The sequence below is a fragment of the Pleurodeles waltl genome, chromosome 8 (genome assembly GCF_031143425.1).
Source record: "Pleurodeles waltl isolate 20211129_DDA chromosome 8, aPleWal1.hap1.20221129, whole genome shotgun sequence".
Classification (NCBI taxonomy): domain Eukaryota; kingdom Metazoa; phylum Chordata; class Amphibia; order Caudata; family Salamandridae; genus Pleurodeles; species Pleurodeles waltl.
Window position 1 is genome coordinate 623,136,002 of NC_090447.1, and position 17,114 is coordinate 623,153,115.

At 42.4% G+C, this 17,114-nt stretch overlaps 1 protein-coding gene across 7 annotated transcripts in view; it reads right to left on the reverse strand.

The window, feature by feature from the left end:
- The window catches only part of GPM6B (glycoprotein M6B), a 345,888-nt gene that overhangs the window by 93,448 nt on the left and 235,326 nt on the right, over positions 1–17,114 (reverse strand). For 2 of the 7 annotated variants that reach the window (XM_069204722.1, XM_069204720.1), the window contains exon 1: positions 11,085–11,790. The exons of 2 other annotated variants lie outside the window; for them this stretch is intronic. In XM_069204722.1, the coding sequence (XP_069060823.1) occupies positions 11,085–11,145 (61 nt within the window). In that variant the 5' untranslated portion in view covers positions 11,146–11,790. Of the gene's footprint in view, positions 1–11,084; positions 11,791–17,114 lie in introns of those variants that run through there. 3 more of the 7 variants (XM_069204725.1, XM_069204721.1, XM_069204723.1) reach the window with 3 other exon arrangements.

Below are 17,114 nucleotides of genomic sequence, written 5' to 3' on the forward strand. Positions count from 1 at the left end.
CAACGGATTTATATTTCCTTTAAAAAAAAGCATGCACAAATAGCCATGCTGTAATGTTTTAAATCCTAATACTACCACTATATCTGCTACACTAAAACATCTACAGCGTACCTTAAGCACAGATTTAGGCATCTGCGCTTTAGACAGTCACCAGCTGGATTCTATTTGCCTTTCTGGTTGCTATGAAAATGGCAAAATGCATGTCTTGTCTCGTAGTGAAGCGATGTACGACACACAAAGAGGAAATTCACTGGTATATGAACGGTTTACCTGTCCAGGATGTAGTTTTCTCTATCTCCACTCCAGGGATCTGCACAATCTGAATTATGCCTAACTTTGAAAAGGATAAAATGAAGGAAACAGTCGACCCTTCTCAACACAGTGCCTTTATGCTGTGTAGCAGCAACAGGCCACTAAAAAAATGATATTTTCCAACCCAAAGAGAGGATCATATGAACCAGCCAAAGTATACAGCTGGAGGGGTGCTAAATGCAGAGTGAGGATTTTTCTTGGAGCGGGTTATTTTTACTGGACAAGTCACTCGCTCCATTTCATTAAATTTACATAAATGACCAAAAGGATCACAAAAGAACTGCAAATGACAGCCAAACAGAGGGGAGGAAATACTTCCTGAGTACAAGTGATCACAGCATGGTTCCACCCTAGATTTAGAATCAATACTGGGAGTTTCGATAAAGACTTCATAGAAGGACACCGGTCCAAGTAGGGCTTTAGGAATTGCCTATTGTAGCAGCCAGGATTATGAGCATTAATAAAAACTGGGTACCGACAAAGCTATGAAGTCATGAGGATGGCAGCAAGTACTCTTTAAAACAATGAGCCATAACTGATGACCGAGCAAGACACTGCATTGAAATAAAAAAAAAATAAGCAAACCTATGTCCTCGATAAAATGAATATCCATCTCAATGTTATCTAAAAAGACAAACTTGTGTTTCATCAGCATATGCAGCATTCAACACTTCAGTGTCTTCAGGTGGCAAGAGGTTCTGTCATATCCATATATAAGCTCACTTTGGTTTTTGTGAGCTTTCACAGTGGAGTTAATAGCCAAACAGGGATGTGAATTCAATGATAAGGATAGATATTTATATCTCAAATTGACATTTTATAAAGCCCCGAAGCACTCTTTGCTTACAAGGTGAGCACGTGTTTAAGCATTCACTTTATTAACAGATAGCTAGAGTTAACTTAGAAATACTATTAGGTCACCGACGAACAAAAGTGGAATTTATGAGTCACCTGGCTCCTTCCAGTTCACTACCATTTATGGTGATTTACACATTCAGGTGTAGGGCCTCCTGACAATATTAAGATTGCTCCAGGAAGATTCAAGTATCTCATGACAGCTCAGAAGAAAGCTCAAAACTAAGTTCAAATATTGCATTTATGAGAGAAGAATGTATGCTTTCTCAGCAGCAAATATTACATTTTTGGGAACAAAACTGAAGCTTCCTCAGCTTCCTGCATTTTTGACAGCCTGTTGCAAGGGAATTCAAAGAATTGCTGAGAATCGGACGGTTGACAAACGTACCCAATGACAAGAGCTCATTATACTGTGCACTTCATATCCAGTACAGTATTGCACAAAGAAGAAGATGAGTGTTAGTGTTCTTGTAAGGGATGAGAAGGCTTCTTCCATGAATCACCAATTAGGTAGACAAGTAAAGTACGCCTAGGTTGATGCAACTATTGCTATGATGTTGGACAAGAGTGTGGACATTGCATGAAATCTAATGATTTGAAACAGGAATGGCATGCTGATTTTGACTTTATAAGCAGTGTCATGGTCATGCCTGTAGTTACAAAAAAGATGGACTATCACACTAGAAAGGTGAGATAAGGATCATGCTATTATGGTAAGCCTCTTTAAGTCTATGGAGGGCCCAGAGCTTGAGTGACCAGCCTGAACATAATGTTTTCTATGAAGATACTCAAGGGTCTACTCACAGATCTTAAGTCAGTAATTATAAATTGTGATCAGATCATCTTTCCTATTGAATAACCAACTTTTGAATCACAGAGGGATGAACAACCCCTATAATCTGAAAGAGACATAGAACCCACACACCCTTTTTATTGATAAGGGCAACAATGCAAGCAAATGGGGGCTCCTCATCACAACCTACCATTGCCTCAATGAACAGTCCACTACAGCTAATGCTAACACCTCTGCCCCCTGACACCATGACTTACTGCAATAGTGCCACTTCATCCTACACTGGCTATAAAGGAGAGCAGCAGCTAAGAGGAAGGGTGAATCAACAGGGTCTAGTGCCATGAATCTCGATGGCAGAGTTTACATGCACAAAACACAAGGGCTCCACATCGGCCATCTTGAAATCAGGCAGCAATGTCTGCTAGCAAATATTTGCACAAAGAGACCCAGCAACTACAAAAATATTATGTAAGGCTCAAAAGGCAATAAGGACTAATAAGTCCCTGCAAGAATGATAACAGTGGCTATGTTATAAGAAAGCATCCTGGCTTTACTGCACTAGCTGTATCTTACAGACTGCACAAGTCCTCCAACCAATGTAGGTGTTTCTACGCAACAACTTAATGCCTATCAAAACAAAATTAGCTCAATCTGGGCATAAATGTAATCTAAAGCCTCAATTCTCGAAGACGTTGCTCCTACAAAACCAGTGCCAAAAGCAGCATTATTGGAGTTCATACCACCAACACCAGAGGTTAGGTACATTGTCCTTTTAGCCTTCAACAAGAAGTCCCATCCTAAAAACAATGTTAATACTGAAATTACAAATATTAACATCCTTCTGCTGCCCACCACCATCACAGACCATGTTAGCATCTTCAATTATTAAGTTTCTCAAAATCAAATATGCAATAACCACATCACTCCTCAAAACAAACAATGTGCCTGATATTTAGTCAGTCAACAGATCGACCTCCAGTCTCCCTCCCAGGGTAAAGGCACCAGAGATGGGAGTAGGTACCCAAATCTCCTCTCATCTGCAGACTAGTGAGTTACTGCAGATACGTTAATCACGGTTCTGCAAAGAACATGGGATAGAAACTCTGTTACTAAATACAAAGAAACACATGCAGCATCAAATTATAGTGATTGGACGGCGCCATTTCTGTTTCATTTCAAGCCTCAGCAATGAGGCCCAGCTTCTGCCTGTGAGCAGTAAACAGGGTAGTACTTCCACAGAAACACTACAAATCAGGTTGAGCTCAAGGTTAGTTTCAAAGAAGAGATCCACCACTGCATTACTGGCAACCATATCTGGTTCTAGGCTTAAAGAACCCTTCCTCACATATAAGTCTACCCTGGTATTTCAGACCTTTTAATGATAAGGTTTGCAGTTTATCTGCAAACGCCATTTGGCTCCCGTCTTTGGCTTAGTACCCCAAATTCTCAAATCCCAATGCACAACATACAAATGTTACTGAATTTATGTGAGGCCAGATACTAATCCATGGACCCGATGTGGTTTCAAATGAAAAGGGTAGACCCAATATCAGAGAAGGACCAGACTGCTTTCCACTCCCTCTTTTCGTGGAAAGGTTGAATTCAAGAAACTTTAGCACAACTTCTTCATAATATCTTTAAGAACCTCCGGAAGAAGCTGGCAGTCATTGTTATAGGGGTGGGGCCACAGGCAATTACAAATACCACAACAAGCAAAAGGCTTATGGTGTCTTTCCATCACAAAGTGTGAGGTATTCAAACACTACTGTTTGATGTTCAAGTGCGTTTATGGCTTTCCCCACCTGTATCCCTGGCAAATGATTTTGTCTATCTTCCACCCATTATGTTACTAATTGGTGTGAAACTTTTCAGTGTGTCCAACGTCATCTTTCAGTGGGGAATTGATCAGAAATTCTTGGTAATGGACCCCAGACTGTGCAACTTACTGCTAACAAAAATCAGATTAATTACCTATCTGCTGCCCTTTACAAAAGCAGCGAAACCCATTCTCAGGAGTGACCAGGAAAGCATAAGCTCTGTGTGATGACTAGCCAGGCTTGTCTTCTTGTGATGTCACTGAAAGTGCTTCTACCAGATGACCTCTGAATGACTGTTGACAGTGAGACCTGGGCTGAGCTATGTAACATTTAGCCCAGGTAGAGTTCTTCCAATTTACTCAATAAGCCTACACTGCAGTAAACATGAGTCCTCATAACTTCTTCGATAACTGATGCAGCAGTTTTGCCAGCAGGATTAACAGTATCAAGTTAATCACTAGTTCTGAAATACAAAATTACTTCAGGACTACAAATACTGGCCTATGGAATGAGGAATTACTAAGCTCTTACTGCATTAATTTTTTGATGGTAATTCCTCAAACTGGAGTCTTTTTCCGAGGAACAAGTATGTCAGGTTTGGTCCAACATATGTGTCTGCGGGTACATGTGGTGTAATACAACATATAAAATTACTGCCATTTGTAATAAGGGTCTTGGTGTCCGTCTCACTCTAGGGCACCCACCATCCTTAACACTTCTCACTCTTGAATTCTGTAACAAACACTTGCCTTTTTTCTCCCTTAGTTCCTTGAGAGGAAAGGCATGCTGCGGCTATTGGTACCGTAGTGTATATCCTGTAAGTGTTTAAATGTTAAAGACATTTTTAAAAAGATCATGAATCAAAGTGTTGCTACTGAAAACCCACCACTAAACTACTTCAGGGTAGAAGTTCAGCTCGCAGGAAAAAAGTGATCACAGTAATGCCCTTCTGTCGCTCTACTTTGAAAAGTAGCAAACGTGCTCTCTGATTTAAACAAAGCCTTAGTGCCTACTGCTGTTTTCATCACTAACCTGACATAAGCAATCTTAATTGGAGGGTGGGGCTGAGGTGAAAGAGCTGCCATCAGGCTGGTTAATCACACACAAAAAAATGTTAGGATGGGCACCAAGAACCCCATGGTTGTAGGGCCATCTCTTGTGATATACCAATTTCCAGAAAGATTGTTACCACATGACCAAAAATCCCCTTTCAAGCGATCCCGAGCCACTAATCCATAGGCACACACGTCTTACACAGATATAGAATTTTTGTTTAGAGAACAACGGGTATGCCCATTTTAGAGGTTTAAAATTAATTTATATATCTACCAAAATCTAAGCCTACAGCAAGAAAAATATATTATATGTTTAAGAAGCGGTGGTGAGCTATTACCCAAAATCGCTCAGATATCACGATTGTGAGCCACAGCACCATTGGTATCAAAGGGAATTTGTCATAGCTCCAGCCAGATCCACAGACCTACACTGGAGAAGATGATTTGTACTTTAAAAGAAAATCACAACAAAACTGGGAATGTCAGTGGGGATTTGGTATGTCATTTGAGTTCACATCACAGACTTGATTGCTTTACGCCCCTTTTTGGATTGGCAAGGATCTATAGTGCCTTGTGCTCTTTCTGAAATGGAAGTCTAAATGAATTCTTTATTTCGGTTTCCTAACCAGAAGACAGGCGTGGTTTTTGGTTTGCAATTGATGATGACGCTGTTAGTGCACTTGTTTTCAATCTACCCAAAGTAGTTCATAAACATTTACAACCAAATGACGAGTGGTTTTAGCTGCTTACGAGCAACCTTGAATACTCAACCTCAATTTATGAACTGGATGAAGACAATGACATGAAACGAAGAGGTTGTGCTTCTCAAGAGGGTGTGTGCTTGCTCTGCACCTCAGGGATGCAGCTGATTCTACTTTGTGTCTTGTTCGTGTCTGTGGCATTTGAACTCATGGCTGCACAAGTGCAAGCTCCATATCCAAGGTCAATTTCTCCAATATTTCTTTATCGCTGTGACCTGATAACTGGAGAAAGATCTTTAAAGTGTCAGTCTTTGATGGTGATTACAAGATATAGTGTAGGTTCCTCCCTAATGACAAGTGGTAGAAAAATCCAAAATCTTTGCCCTGCTACCCAAAATGCGTGCCTGTCTCCTTCCTGCAAATTGAAGGCCACCACCTTGCAAGAGGAAGTTAACGTGCGAGTACACCGGTATGTAGGAATGCAGAGTTGGAATTTACTTTCAAAATAAGGGAGTGTAACTTGAGGATTTTGTGAATTACGACATCAGTTTGTTATTGGTTGTGGGACTAGACTTTCAGTAACAGTGGTTTCCTAAAGATATCTATGGCATGTGATGAGCTGGGGCTAACTATTTCTGCTGTGCTTGCAGCATATTTAACAATCTACAATAGGTATATTCGCTTTTGGGACTGACCGGTATATGTGATGAACACCGCTGCAGTTCTTGTTGCCAACACCGATGGCCCTCCTTCATTGTGAGTTTGTTAGGATTAGTCTTGAGAGACTGTTGCATCGTTACATAATTATTCACCTTGCAATCAACAACACTCAAAATGGAGTTACATATCTGTGTTGCATTTGCTAGTGACTGGGTAAAGAAGACACTGAGTGGATACAGAATGTCTTAAAGACATCTTTGTGCTCTTACAGTAGACGTCTATCTACCATATACATTTATGCATCAGCACTCGAAAGAGGAAAAGAAAAAAAAAATGTGTTTAGCTTGTGTGCAGCTCTTTTAAATGGTACTGAAGACTGAGATGGGTGCTACTGCGTGGTATGTGCTTAATCAACCACATAGGTATTTAGCAAAGTAAGATGAGAATAAGTCTGGGCATTGACCCAACATACAGGAGTCCCTGGCTAATCTGATTGTATACAATTATCAGAAACGTGAGAGCTTGCAAAGCATTATACTAGTGTGCTGTCTTTTTTTCTTGCTATTGTTCACTGGAATCTGGGGCTTTGGGAAGTAACTATCCTGATCACCAAACCAGCCATTTATCACATTTCTTTAGACTAGATAAAATGAAGCAGGGTGCTTCAGTTTGCACAATGGTAACCAGTTTTTCTTTTTAAAGAATGAGAAATATTTCAACTCTGCTCACCTTTCCCTCGAACAGAACATATTAGAGTGGTTTAAGACAGAGATGGTTATGATGAATTAATAATAATTAATTAATTATGTTATTGTGTCAATAGTGTCTGTACATTAATCTCCATGTGTTTTATTTTCATACAATTAAATAAAATCATCATATTGTTTTAATAGTTACAATTTTGAAATGCATTATATTGTCTGAATCTATCATACCACGCTTTGTATTTTAGACTATGTTTTACCTGTGCTCTGGGTTTGATTGAAATAAAACCGAAAGCTTCCATCTTATCACAAAAACAGTGGCTATGTGAAAACAAATATAAAACAAAAAAGATGTCCTGTGGCAGTGTGCCGCCTACCTAGTCACAAGGCAGGAAAACAAAATGGCAGGTTGCAGTCACAAGATCACTGCTTTCAATTTCCTCGACAATAATTACTGTGGTGGGAAGGTCTTGCAATCAGTTCATGAGACCAATAACTAACTGTCCATAAGCCCGAACGGCTGGTAAGATTTATTTGTATCAGAAAACCTTTCACTGGCCTCTACCTACGACTAGAAACCTTTTGTAGAAAAGCATCCAGCATGTGTTTGTTTGAATTTGTCTGTTCTGCGTGCCTGTATGAGGATCACCACAAGTGAAAACATGTCACCAATATATGCAGTGTATTCAGGTACATATGCTCCTTTCTCTCCAATCTACATTTTGTATACTTTCACATAGATTTAGTTTGGGCTGAGCCAGAACTTTTTTTTTTTTAAATCAACTTCACTGATTTTGTTTATCAACTACAATTGCAAATTTTAAAGTATTGACAACTAGATTCCTATTGATGAATGCTGGGATCAATACATTTTTTCAGTTAGCTTTCTTACAACCATTACATTGATATATCTAAACAACCAACCTGTTGGCAAATTTTTAGGCTAGACATTCCAGGTCTTAAAATTTCATGTATCTGTAGCTTGTAATGACTGAATCGTACTGTGTATCCACCTCACATCACTGTTCATTTCTCGTTACTTTGCATAGATTTGCCAAAGTTCTATTAAATAGGTTATTACTTTTCAATCAAATTTACTCCACAGAATTTTCTCAGGGGAAAAAAACCCAAATCATAACATCCATGATCAAACATGAAAAACGACATTGGTTTAAATTCATGTAGCACATCCTGCATGTTTTCCTCACTAATGATGAAAACTGGAATTTGATTTTGTAAATTTATTCTATCCCAGTTAATCCGCCTCAACAACCCTTGGATTGTGACTGAATTTAAAGCCTACAAATTACAGGCCAGTGTTTTGTAGTAATACACAAATCCACCATCATAAATGCCTGCAACCTACCCTAATGCTAAATGTATATCTACGAGACACTGGAATCAGGGTTTAGTTAGGGCTACTGATGTGAATTAATCTAATTACTTGCGAAATTACTTGGGAAACCCGCAGCAAAGATTTAATATCTAGGTTAGGAGACATAGTTCCCTTTCTGGGATGCTTCAAAATGAACAGCTTGTCCCTGTCCTGCTTGCTGGAGGCCATTTTTAAATATTTAATGTACACCTCGAAAGCAATCTAGATCAACCTTTTGATCAGAAGAGCATTAAATAAAAGCTGAAGCTGTTAGGAAATGTAAACTGATTCATTTAAAAGGTTGTTGATGGTACTCTGTCCACCGCTCACTTTAGTACCAAGAGGCTAAGCCAAATTTCTAGAAGAAAAATAAATACTTCACTGTTTAACTAATAGCAGTAAATAGTGTGTATTGAAGCTGTTACTTTTTTTATTTTATTTTTAAAGAGATTAATTAAGTAACCTACACAAAGTGCACATGGTCGAACAAAATTATTTTGGGGCAAGATTAATGTAAAACTGCATTTTTTTCTAGGTCTTTCTGTTTGATTCCTTGTGCATCAAGCACAGTTTCCAAGGTTACTCAGATAATTATGCACAAGTAAAATGGTGGCAAGCTTGACGCTGTTTGAAGGCACTTACTATATTTACCACTCATGTTGCATATATATCACATCTGCTAGTGGGGATGCGTTGATTTCCAAATCTACAGTTATATGTCACACAACTGTCTATTATACATGTCTATAAGCACAAAACCCTATATATGTGTATATTGCATGTTTATTATCGATATTGGACAAACAGCAGCGGGTACAAGACATCTATTTGATGATAATTTAACACCCATGCATTATTTTCTGTAACTATTGGAAATATTAGCTGATAAGATGTCTCAGGTCAGCCTCACTCTCAACAGACCATCTGTGTATCCAGCTAAAGATAAGCGTTTTGGGTAGGTGGAGAAGAGGGCGTGGGTCTTATCTTCACAAACTGCAGTGTTTCCTGGAACTTCTCCCACCTGAGGCTAGAGGATGACTACCCTGGATACTGCTTGAAACCTCCCCTGTTTCTGGCTTCTTAGGTTCAAGTGCACCTAGGTGAGTAATGCTTGGGATTGTCACTACACTGTGTCTGCCCACAGTGTGTACCACAATGGGTAGTGTTAATCCCACTGTTTGCCCCTATCTCACTACGGGTGCTACTGTCAAAGACCCTTTGGCTATGAGCAATGCCTCTCCCCCTGAAGAGCATTTTGAGCACCGAAGAGCAAGAAATCCCATAAAAAGTAAAGCAAGGAGCATCTCTGGCCACAGGCCAAGTGGGTTCAATATATCACCAGACCAATATATATATATATATATATATATATATATATATATATATATATATATATATATATATATATATATATATAGGCACAAATCCATAATTCACTACAAAGGCCTTGCTTGTGTGAATTAAAAACAAACAAAAAATCACAAGTTTTCCATCAATCCTGTGCATCAAAAGGTATGAAGCCACTGAAGTTATGTAATAATGATATCCAAATACAACACGCGTATCAAATCATTTTAAAATAACGTATTCTTAAAACGAACAAGATATTATGCGTCCCTACCTGGGGCGTAGCACGTGGGGCAGTTGTGTGAGGGGCCACTTGTGGCCAAATTACGCCTATTCTTTGCTCCCCTCAGGGGTACTGGGGCAATTACCCTGCTTGCATTAGGATAATGGCACCCTTGATAAGTCACTGCCCGCTCCCCTTCTCGATACTAGTCTATTTTTCCAGAGTTTTTATCGTGGCTTTCAAACAGTTAACATTCAATGACAGAAGAGTGCCAGTCTCAGAAACGCTATTTTATAGGACATTTAGGGGATGCTAAAGTACAAAATGTCATATTTTAACTCCAACCCACTTACCAACTGTTTAATTCAAATTAATGCAGGTTTTTGCGTATAGCGCACATTTTATTCTTTAGTCTGGCTTTGTGGCACTAAACACATAGGCTGGGCTATTCCAGTCCTACTGGTATATAAAATGTAGGTAGTCGCGTCATGAAACCTATTGAATGAACTACTTGGCAAACACTTTACGGAATAACCAGCGCCAAGCCATTTCCTTAAAGGTTAACATTCTTCAGCTGTCTTATGTTATGAAGGAATTACGTTTATATTGCAGAAAGATGATGGTGATCATCTGAAGGCAGTCTTGCAAAACCTCCAGATTAAGAAGCTGTCGCTGCCCCGCGCCAGGGCTTCGCAGTAACGATGCAATATCGTCTTCGAGGCTCCGGGCTGTCACGCAGGCTGTTAACGGGCCACGGTGAACAGGTTCAGTATGTTTGTGTAAAGAGGCTTAATTTGTCGTCCAACAGACGGTGCCACCTGTTTGGTTGAAGGGATGTCATCCCGCGAACATACCCAAAACCTGGCAGTGTCACCAGAGCTGAAATCACCCCTGTGAGAAACTGTCGAGCAATCAATCACCCGCGACAAACATATCTGAAACCCCCCAGCCTCATTTCCATCGCACGCTGGTGGCAAGCGAGAAAAAGGAGTCGAGACAATAAAACCCTAAAAGTAAGCAAATCTTTTGAAATCATTCTAGACTCGAGCTATTTTCACACATTCCCAGTAGATTAAACATTACTAAAACACCCTAATCAGTTATCCAATGTAATATGTGCTCATATCCTTATCTGATTTTTTCGTCCAATTCTTTATTTTTACTTTAATTATTCGAAAACTGCACGAGGCAGCCATGCACGGCGCAAACAACGGTTGCTAACAGCGACAATCTGTCGGGTACCTTTTTTCTCCTGGCCCTGTTCAGTGACTTCCTCGGCTGCAGTTTCCATGGCTGGTTTCATCCCATCCACCAAAAATGCTCTTCCCCCACAAAACACTTTCTTCTCTTTCTCTGTGTTTTTTTTAATCTTTCTGTGCTCTCGCCCCCTTCCGGTCTTGTTTCTCAGCCGCCTTGAGGGAGGGAGCCTCTGTTCTTCGCTACAGCATGTCGCAGCCCTTTCCAAGACGCACAAGTCTTGTCAGCTTCAATCTCCTTCCCTTCACTGGTCCACAGAGATTTCTGCCAGGAAGCGCGGGGCCATACGTCATGCGGGGTCCGGGTTAGAAAATGGCCCCTCAGTGGCCGTTTGTGTGTGTCACTGTGCTGTAGCTAGGAGGGCAGGGGAGCCGTTGCCTAACCACATTCCCCCCGCCTTGTGCTCCCTCTGTCGTCTCCTCCAAATGCTCCCAGCGAATGTTAATCTTTTCTCCCACACTAGAGAATAGCTGGATGACATCACGAGGGGAATGTGTGCGGGGATGAAAAGAGCCCCCTCCCCTGGTGACATGACTCAGTGCTGGGACTGGACCCCCCATCTGCCATCTCTAAGGCGAGAGCATGTCATCGCACAATCACAGGGCTCGCTTTCCCATGGGACCCTGTTATTCAGCCTCGCGCTCTGATTTATTCCGCGTGCCCTCTGCTCCGGCTGCTGCACAGAATACACGATTTCGGCCACACCGTCATCGAGCTTTAGATGCTGCTGTGAACAATCAACTCGGGCTTTAGTTCACACAGCAAAGAAACGGGAGCTGTTGTGCTGTGAGGCATCTAAAAGCCGCACGGCCACTGTACACTTAACATTGTGTCTTGTGGTGAGTGCAGTTACAGTGAGTGGACAGTGCATCCGAAAATATTTGCAACCGCTCTCGGAAGAATACGAATGTTACTCATTTCCGATGCTCCAACTTTTTACGATTGAAAAAGTCATCAGTGATCTAATATTTTATCGTCGTTCGTAGGCTAACCGACGATATAGAAGGTGCTTTACGAGGAAATTGTGCAGTATATTACCATACATATTTGCCGTTTCAATGCATTTATAGGAAATGGGTATTGCTATGATGCTACAGAAATAGCGTAAACATTGTTCTCCTATAGGAAGCAGATGGAAACCTGATGAACCCAAAACCCGAAAAACAGGCGGTAGCAATCTACGCGTTATTCCTCAGATCGTTCGCAGTGAATGCTAAGTACCAAGGCAATGTTGAAACCTTATCACTGTTCCGAGCTTTACCACCTCATTCAGTTCCTAATCCCAGTCCGTACTAACGTGAGGTGTGTCTACCCCTCAATCAGACACTCCGCCGCTCACAGAAAAAGCAAACTCAGTCCTCGTTAAGAGAGGCTTCTGCTGCTTCGGGTACAAGAAACCAGAGACCCACCAGCACCAACTTCTGTGTCTGTCTGAAACTGGTTACCTGTTCCTTGCTGTTCCTCCATCGGTGTACGTGGCAAAGAAGACAAAAAAAGTAACTGTGGATTACTTGAATTAATTTCAACCACACTGGTGATTACAGAGGGGTGCATTCCAGTTCGTCGCTTTTGCCCCCACTGCCATCTCAGAGAGGAATCAGCCACGTGCAAATCAGCCTCTTAGGTGTCCTATTTAAGATGCACATTCAGTCCCATGGCACAGTGGGCAAGAAGGTCCAAGTCTGGCATACCAGTCACCCTCAAGAAAACTAAAAAGTGATGGGTAGAATTCTTGAATTAATCTCAGTCTCTGGCGATGACTTGGGGCCACATTCTATTCCAGCTCTTTGTTTTTAACGAAGGCCTACCCATTGCATGTATAGGAAGCAATGCATCTACTGTGGGGTGAGAAAATGTTGGGTGTAGTCTGCGCGCTTGCTGTGTGTAAACCTGTCCTGCATGTGTGTATTGGGGTGGGTGGAGTGGGATGCATGTATCCCTGCCTTCATAAGGTGAGACGGGTAACTACAGCTGCTTACATCACCTGCTGCTGATGTCCTGCAGGGTTTTTACATAGAATGTTGGAACCAAATATACTGTGGGACAAAATATTGTGTTAAGAATATCGAGGACAAAAATATCATGAAGGTAAGATATTCTAACCACACATTATTTTTGGTTCCAATATTCTGTCAGTGATCCGCCCTGCAGCAAATGAGGAGGATGTAGATTTGCATGTGTTGGAAGTGGAGTCTTTGGTTGGCAGTCAGGTTACCCCCTGTCCAAGCAAGGACCCTCACTCTAGTCAGGGTAAATCGCACACAATCCAGATTATCCTGTGCTCACCCTCTGGTAGCTTGGCAGTAAGCAGGTAGGCTTAACTTAGAAGGTAATGTGTAAGGTATCTGTGCAATAAATCATGCAATAACAGTGCAAACACCACAAAAATACATAGGCTTAGAAAAATATAGAATATTTATCTAATTAGATTAAGGTCAAAACGATCAAGATCTGATAAAACAAGTTGAAATATCACTTTTGTAATGATAGAATCTTTTAGTTCTTAAAAACAAAAATGGCCTCTTGCGAGCGCAAAGTACCTAGTTTGCGTCTAAATTATCCGCAGAGGAGGAGATGCATGGAAAACGGGGAGGTGTGCATCTTTCTCCAGGCGCACACAGACAATGAGACAATGCTTTTCCACGCAGCAAGGGCTTTGTGTTGATTTCCGGCGCATAGACTTGGATCTTCTTTGGGTTTCGGGGTATTTTGACGCCCCGGGAACGATACAGAGAAATCCTGAGCGTGCAGGACGAAGTCACAGGAGCTGCGGCGATGCCGGGAACTTTGTCGCACGACAGGTGCTGCGTGGATTCCTCTCGCAGGAATTTGGCCGTCGTCGTTCCGGCTTGACAATTCGTTGATCCAGTGGGTCGTGCATCGTAGTTTGTCGCAACGCTGGCACTGCGTCGATCTCTACTCGGGGAGCCGGGCTACCTTGTTCCGGTTTGGCGATTCAGTGATTTTCTCAACTGAGGGCAGGCTGTGCGCTGATTTTCACTGCACAAGGAGTTCTTTGCGGAGATGAAGTCTTTTTGGCCCTGAGACTTCAGGAAACAGGTGGCAAGCTCAATTCCAAGCCCTTGGAGAGCACTTCTCAGCAGAGCCAGAGGGCAGCAAGGCAGCAGGCCAACAGAAAGGCAGCAGGCAAAGGCACATTTTATTCTTTACAGGTGGACTGTGTTGGACTTTTGCTTATGCAGGGTCATCCCCAGACTTTTTTGCCTCCTGCCTCCTATTTTTTTCTGACATGCTGCTGTTGGCTTTTCAACTCTGAGCACTTTACCACTGCTAACCAGTGCTAAAGTGCATATGCTCTCCTGTTTAAATTGTATGTAAGTGGTTTATCCATGATTGGCATATTTGGTTTACTAGTAAGTCCCTAGTAAGGTGCACTAGAGGTGCCAGGGCCTGTAAATCAAATGCTACTAGTGGGCCTGCAGCACTGGTTGTGCCACCCACATAAGTAGCTCTGTAATCATGTCTCAGACCTGCCACTGCAGTGTCTGTATGTGTAATTTTACACTGTAAATTCAACTTGGCAAGTGTACCCACTTGCCAGGCCTAAACCTTCCCTTTCCTTACATGTAAGGCACCCCTAAGGTAGGCCCTAGGTAGCCCCAAGGGCAGGGTGCAGTGTATGGATAAGGTAGGACATATAGTAATGTGGTTTATATGTCCTGACAGTGAAATACTGCCAATTTCGTTTTCACTGTTGCAAGGTCTGTCTCTCTCATAGGATAATATGGGGGCTACCTTTAAATATGATTAAAGTGTAGATTCCCCTAGAGAGTAGATGGACATGTGGAGTTTGGGATCCCTGAACTCACAATTTAAAAATACATCTTTTAGTAAAGTTGATTTTAAGATTGTGAGTTTGAAAATGCCACTTTTAGGAAGTGAGCATTTTCTTGCTTAAACCATTCTGTGACTCTGCCTTGTTTGTGGATTCCCTGTCTGGGTCAGTTTGACAGTTGGGTTGTTTTTCACCTCACACCAGACAGTGACACAAAGGGAGCTGGGGTGTAATCTGCATTTCCTGATTAGCCATCTCTGCTAGGAGGGAGGGGTGGAGTGGTCACTCTCATCTGAAAGGACTGTGCCTGCCTCTGACAATGCTGTCTCCAACCCCCTGGTGTGTGTCTGAGGCCTTGCCTGGGCAAGGCAGGATTTCACAAGAAGGTGTGAGTCCCCTTTGAAGGAAGGTGACTTCAAAGACTAAAATGGGTATAAGAAGGGCACCCAAACTTACAAACTTTAGAAACACTTCTGGAACCAAGAGGAACCTCTGCCTGGAGAAGAGCTGATAGCTGAGGAAAAAGTGCTGCCCTGCCTGTGACTGTGCTTTGTGGAGCTTTCCTGCAGTGCTGCTTCTGCCAGAGTAAGAGGGCAAAGACTGGACTTTGTGTGCCTTCCATCTTGAAGAAGAAATCTCCAAGGGCTTGATGTAGAGCTTGCCTCCTGTTGTTGAAGTCTCAGGGATAGCAAAGACTTCTTCCTGCCAGCACCTGGAGTCTCTGGAGAGACCCCTACTCTGCTCTGTGGTGCCCTTCCAGTTCCTGGGACCCTGAAAGGAGAGGCTGGCAGCCTAAGGACAAAAATACACGCACCGAGCGCCGTGCGGAGAAAAGATCGACGCGAATCCGATCGCGGCTGAGAAAACGACGCGACGCCGGTTTCGCAGCTGAGAAACGACGCCGCAGGAAACGCGACCGAAAAACCGACGCCCGGAGCAGGAGAAACGACGCGCAGCATCGCTGACGGAGGCTGAGAGATCGCACCCTGCGCCGCGGGACTTTCGGATCGTCGTGTGGCTGGCTTTTTCAACACGCACCGCCGTGCCGAGTTGTTTTCGACGCACACAGCCGTGCAGGGTTACTTTCGACGCACACCGCCCGTGCGGGGTTATTTTTGACGCAAACCAGGTACATTTTCACGCTAGCAGCGCTAGTGTGGTGTTACAACTACCTAAAGACTCTTTTTATTTTAAACCTTTAAAAAAATCATAACTTGACTTGTGTATGTTGGATTTTTGTCGTTTTGGTCTTGTTTTGTCTAGATAAATATTTCCTATTTTTCTAAACTGGTGTTGTGTCATTTTGTAGTGTTTTCATTAAGTTACTGTGTGTGTTGGTACAAATACTTTACACCTAGCACTCTGAGGTTAAGCCTACTGCTCTGCCAAGCTACCAAGGGGGTAAGCAGGGGTTAGCTGAGGGTGATTCTCTTTTATCCTAACTAGAGTGAGGGTCCTTGCTTGAACAGGGGGTAACCAGACTGTCAACCAAAGACCCCATTTCTAACATTGGTGACCAGCGGTCGGGATTGGACTTGTATTTGTACTTGACATACAGTAATTAAGTGTACACTACTGTTTTGATCTCAGACCACTACGTGACCACATACTACTTGTTTGGTGATCTTTTGATTTTTCTCTTAAGGACTCTTTTTATTCTACTTCCATGATTTTGCTGATCCCTTGACTGATTCTTTTTACTTCATTGGGAAATTATTTTTTCTGCCTTTTGGAACTTTGCACTTGTGACCATCATGTCTCAATCTGGAGATGCAACAGCTGGAGCTGTGTTTGAAATGGAGAAACTGAAGGAGTACTCAGTTGCTCAATTGAAACAGTTCCTTAAAGATCTTGACTGTCCCACTGAGAGCTCCACCAGGGAGGGGGAGCTGCAACAGGCACAGAGGGCCTGGGTGACAATCAAGAAGGCTGGAAGGCACACAGAGGAGGAGAATATGGGGGGGGAAGTGCAGAGGATACACAGTGGTGTAGTGGAGGAACCTGTTACGCCTGGGGGGAGGGTCCCCAGGAGGGATGGCAGGGTGTCACCCAAGGGTCTGACTCCTGAAGAGTTACAGGACAGACAGGCAGAGAGGGAGTACCAATGGGAGCTGAAAAAGCTCGATTGGGAGTTGGAAGAAAGGAGGAGGAACTTAGAGATTAAAAAAATGATTTATGCTTACGAGCTTAAATTGAAAGAGCTGGAAGTCATGAGGGCT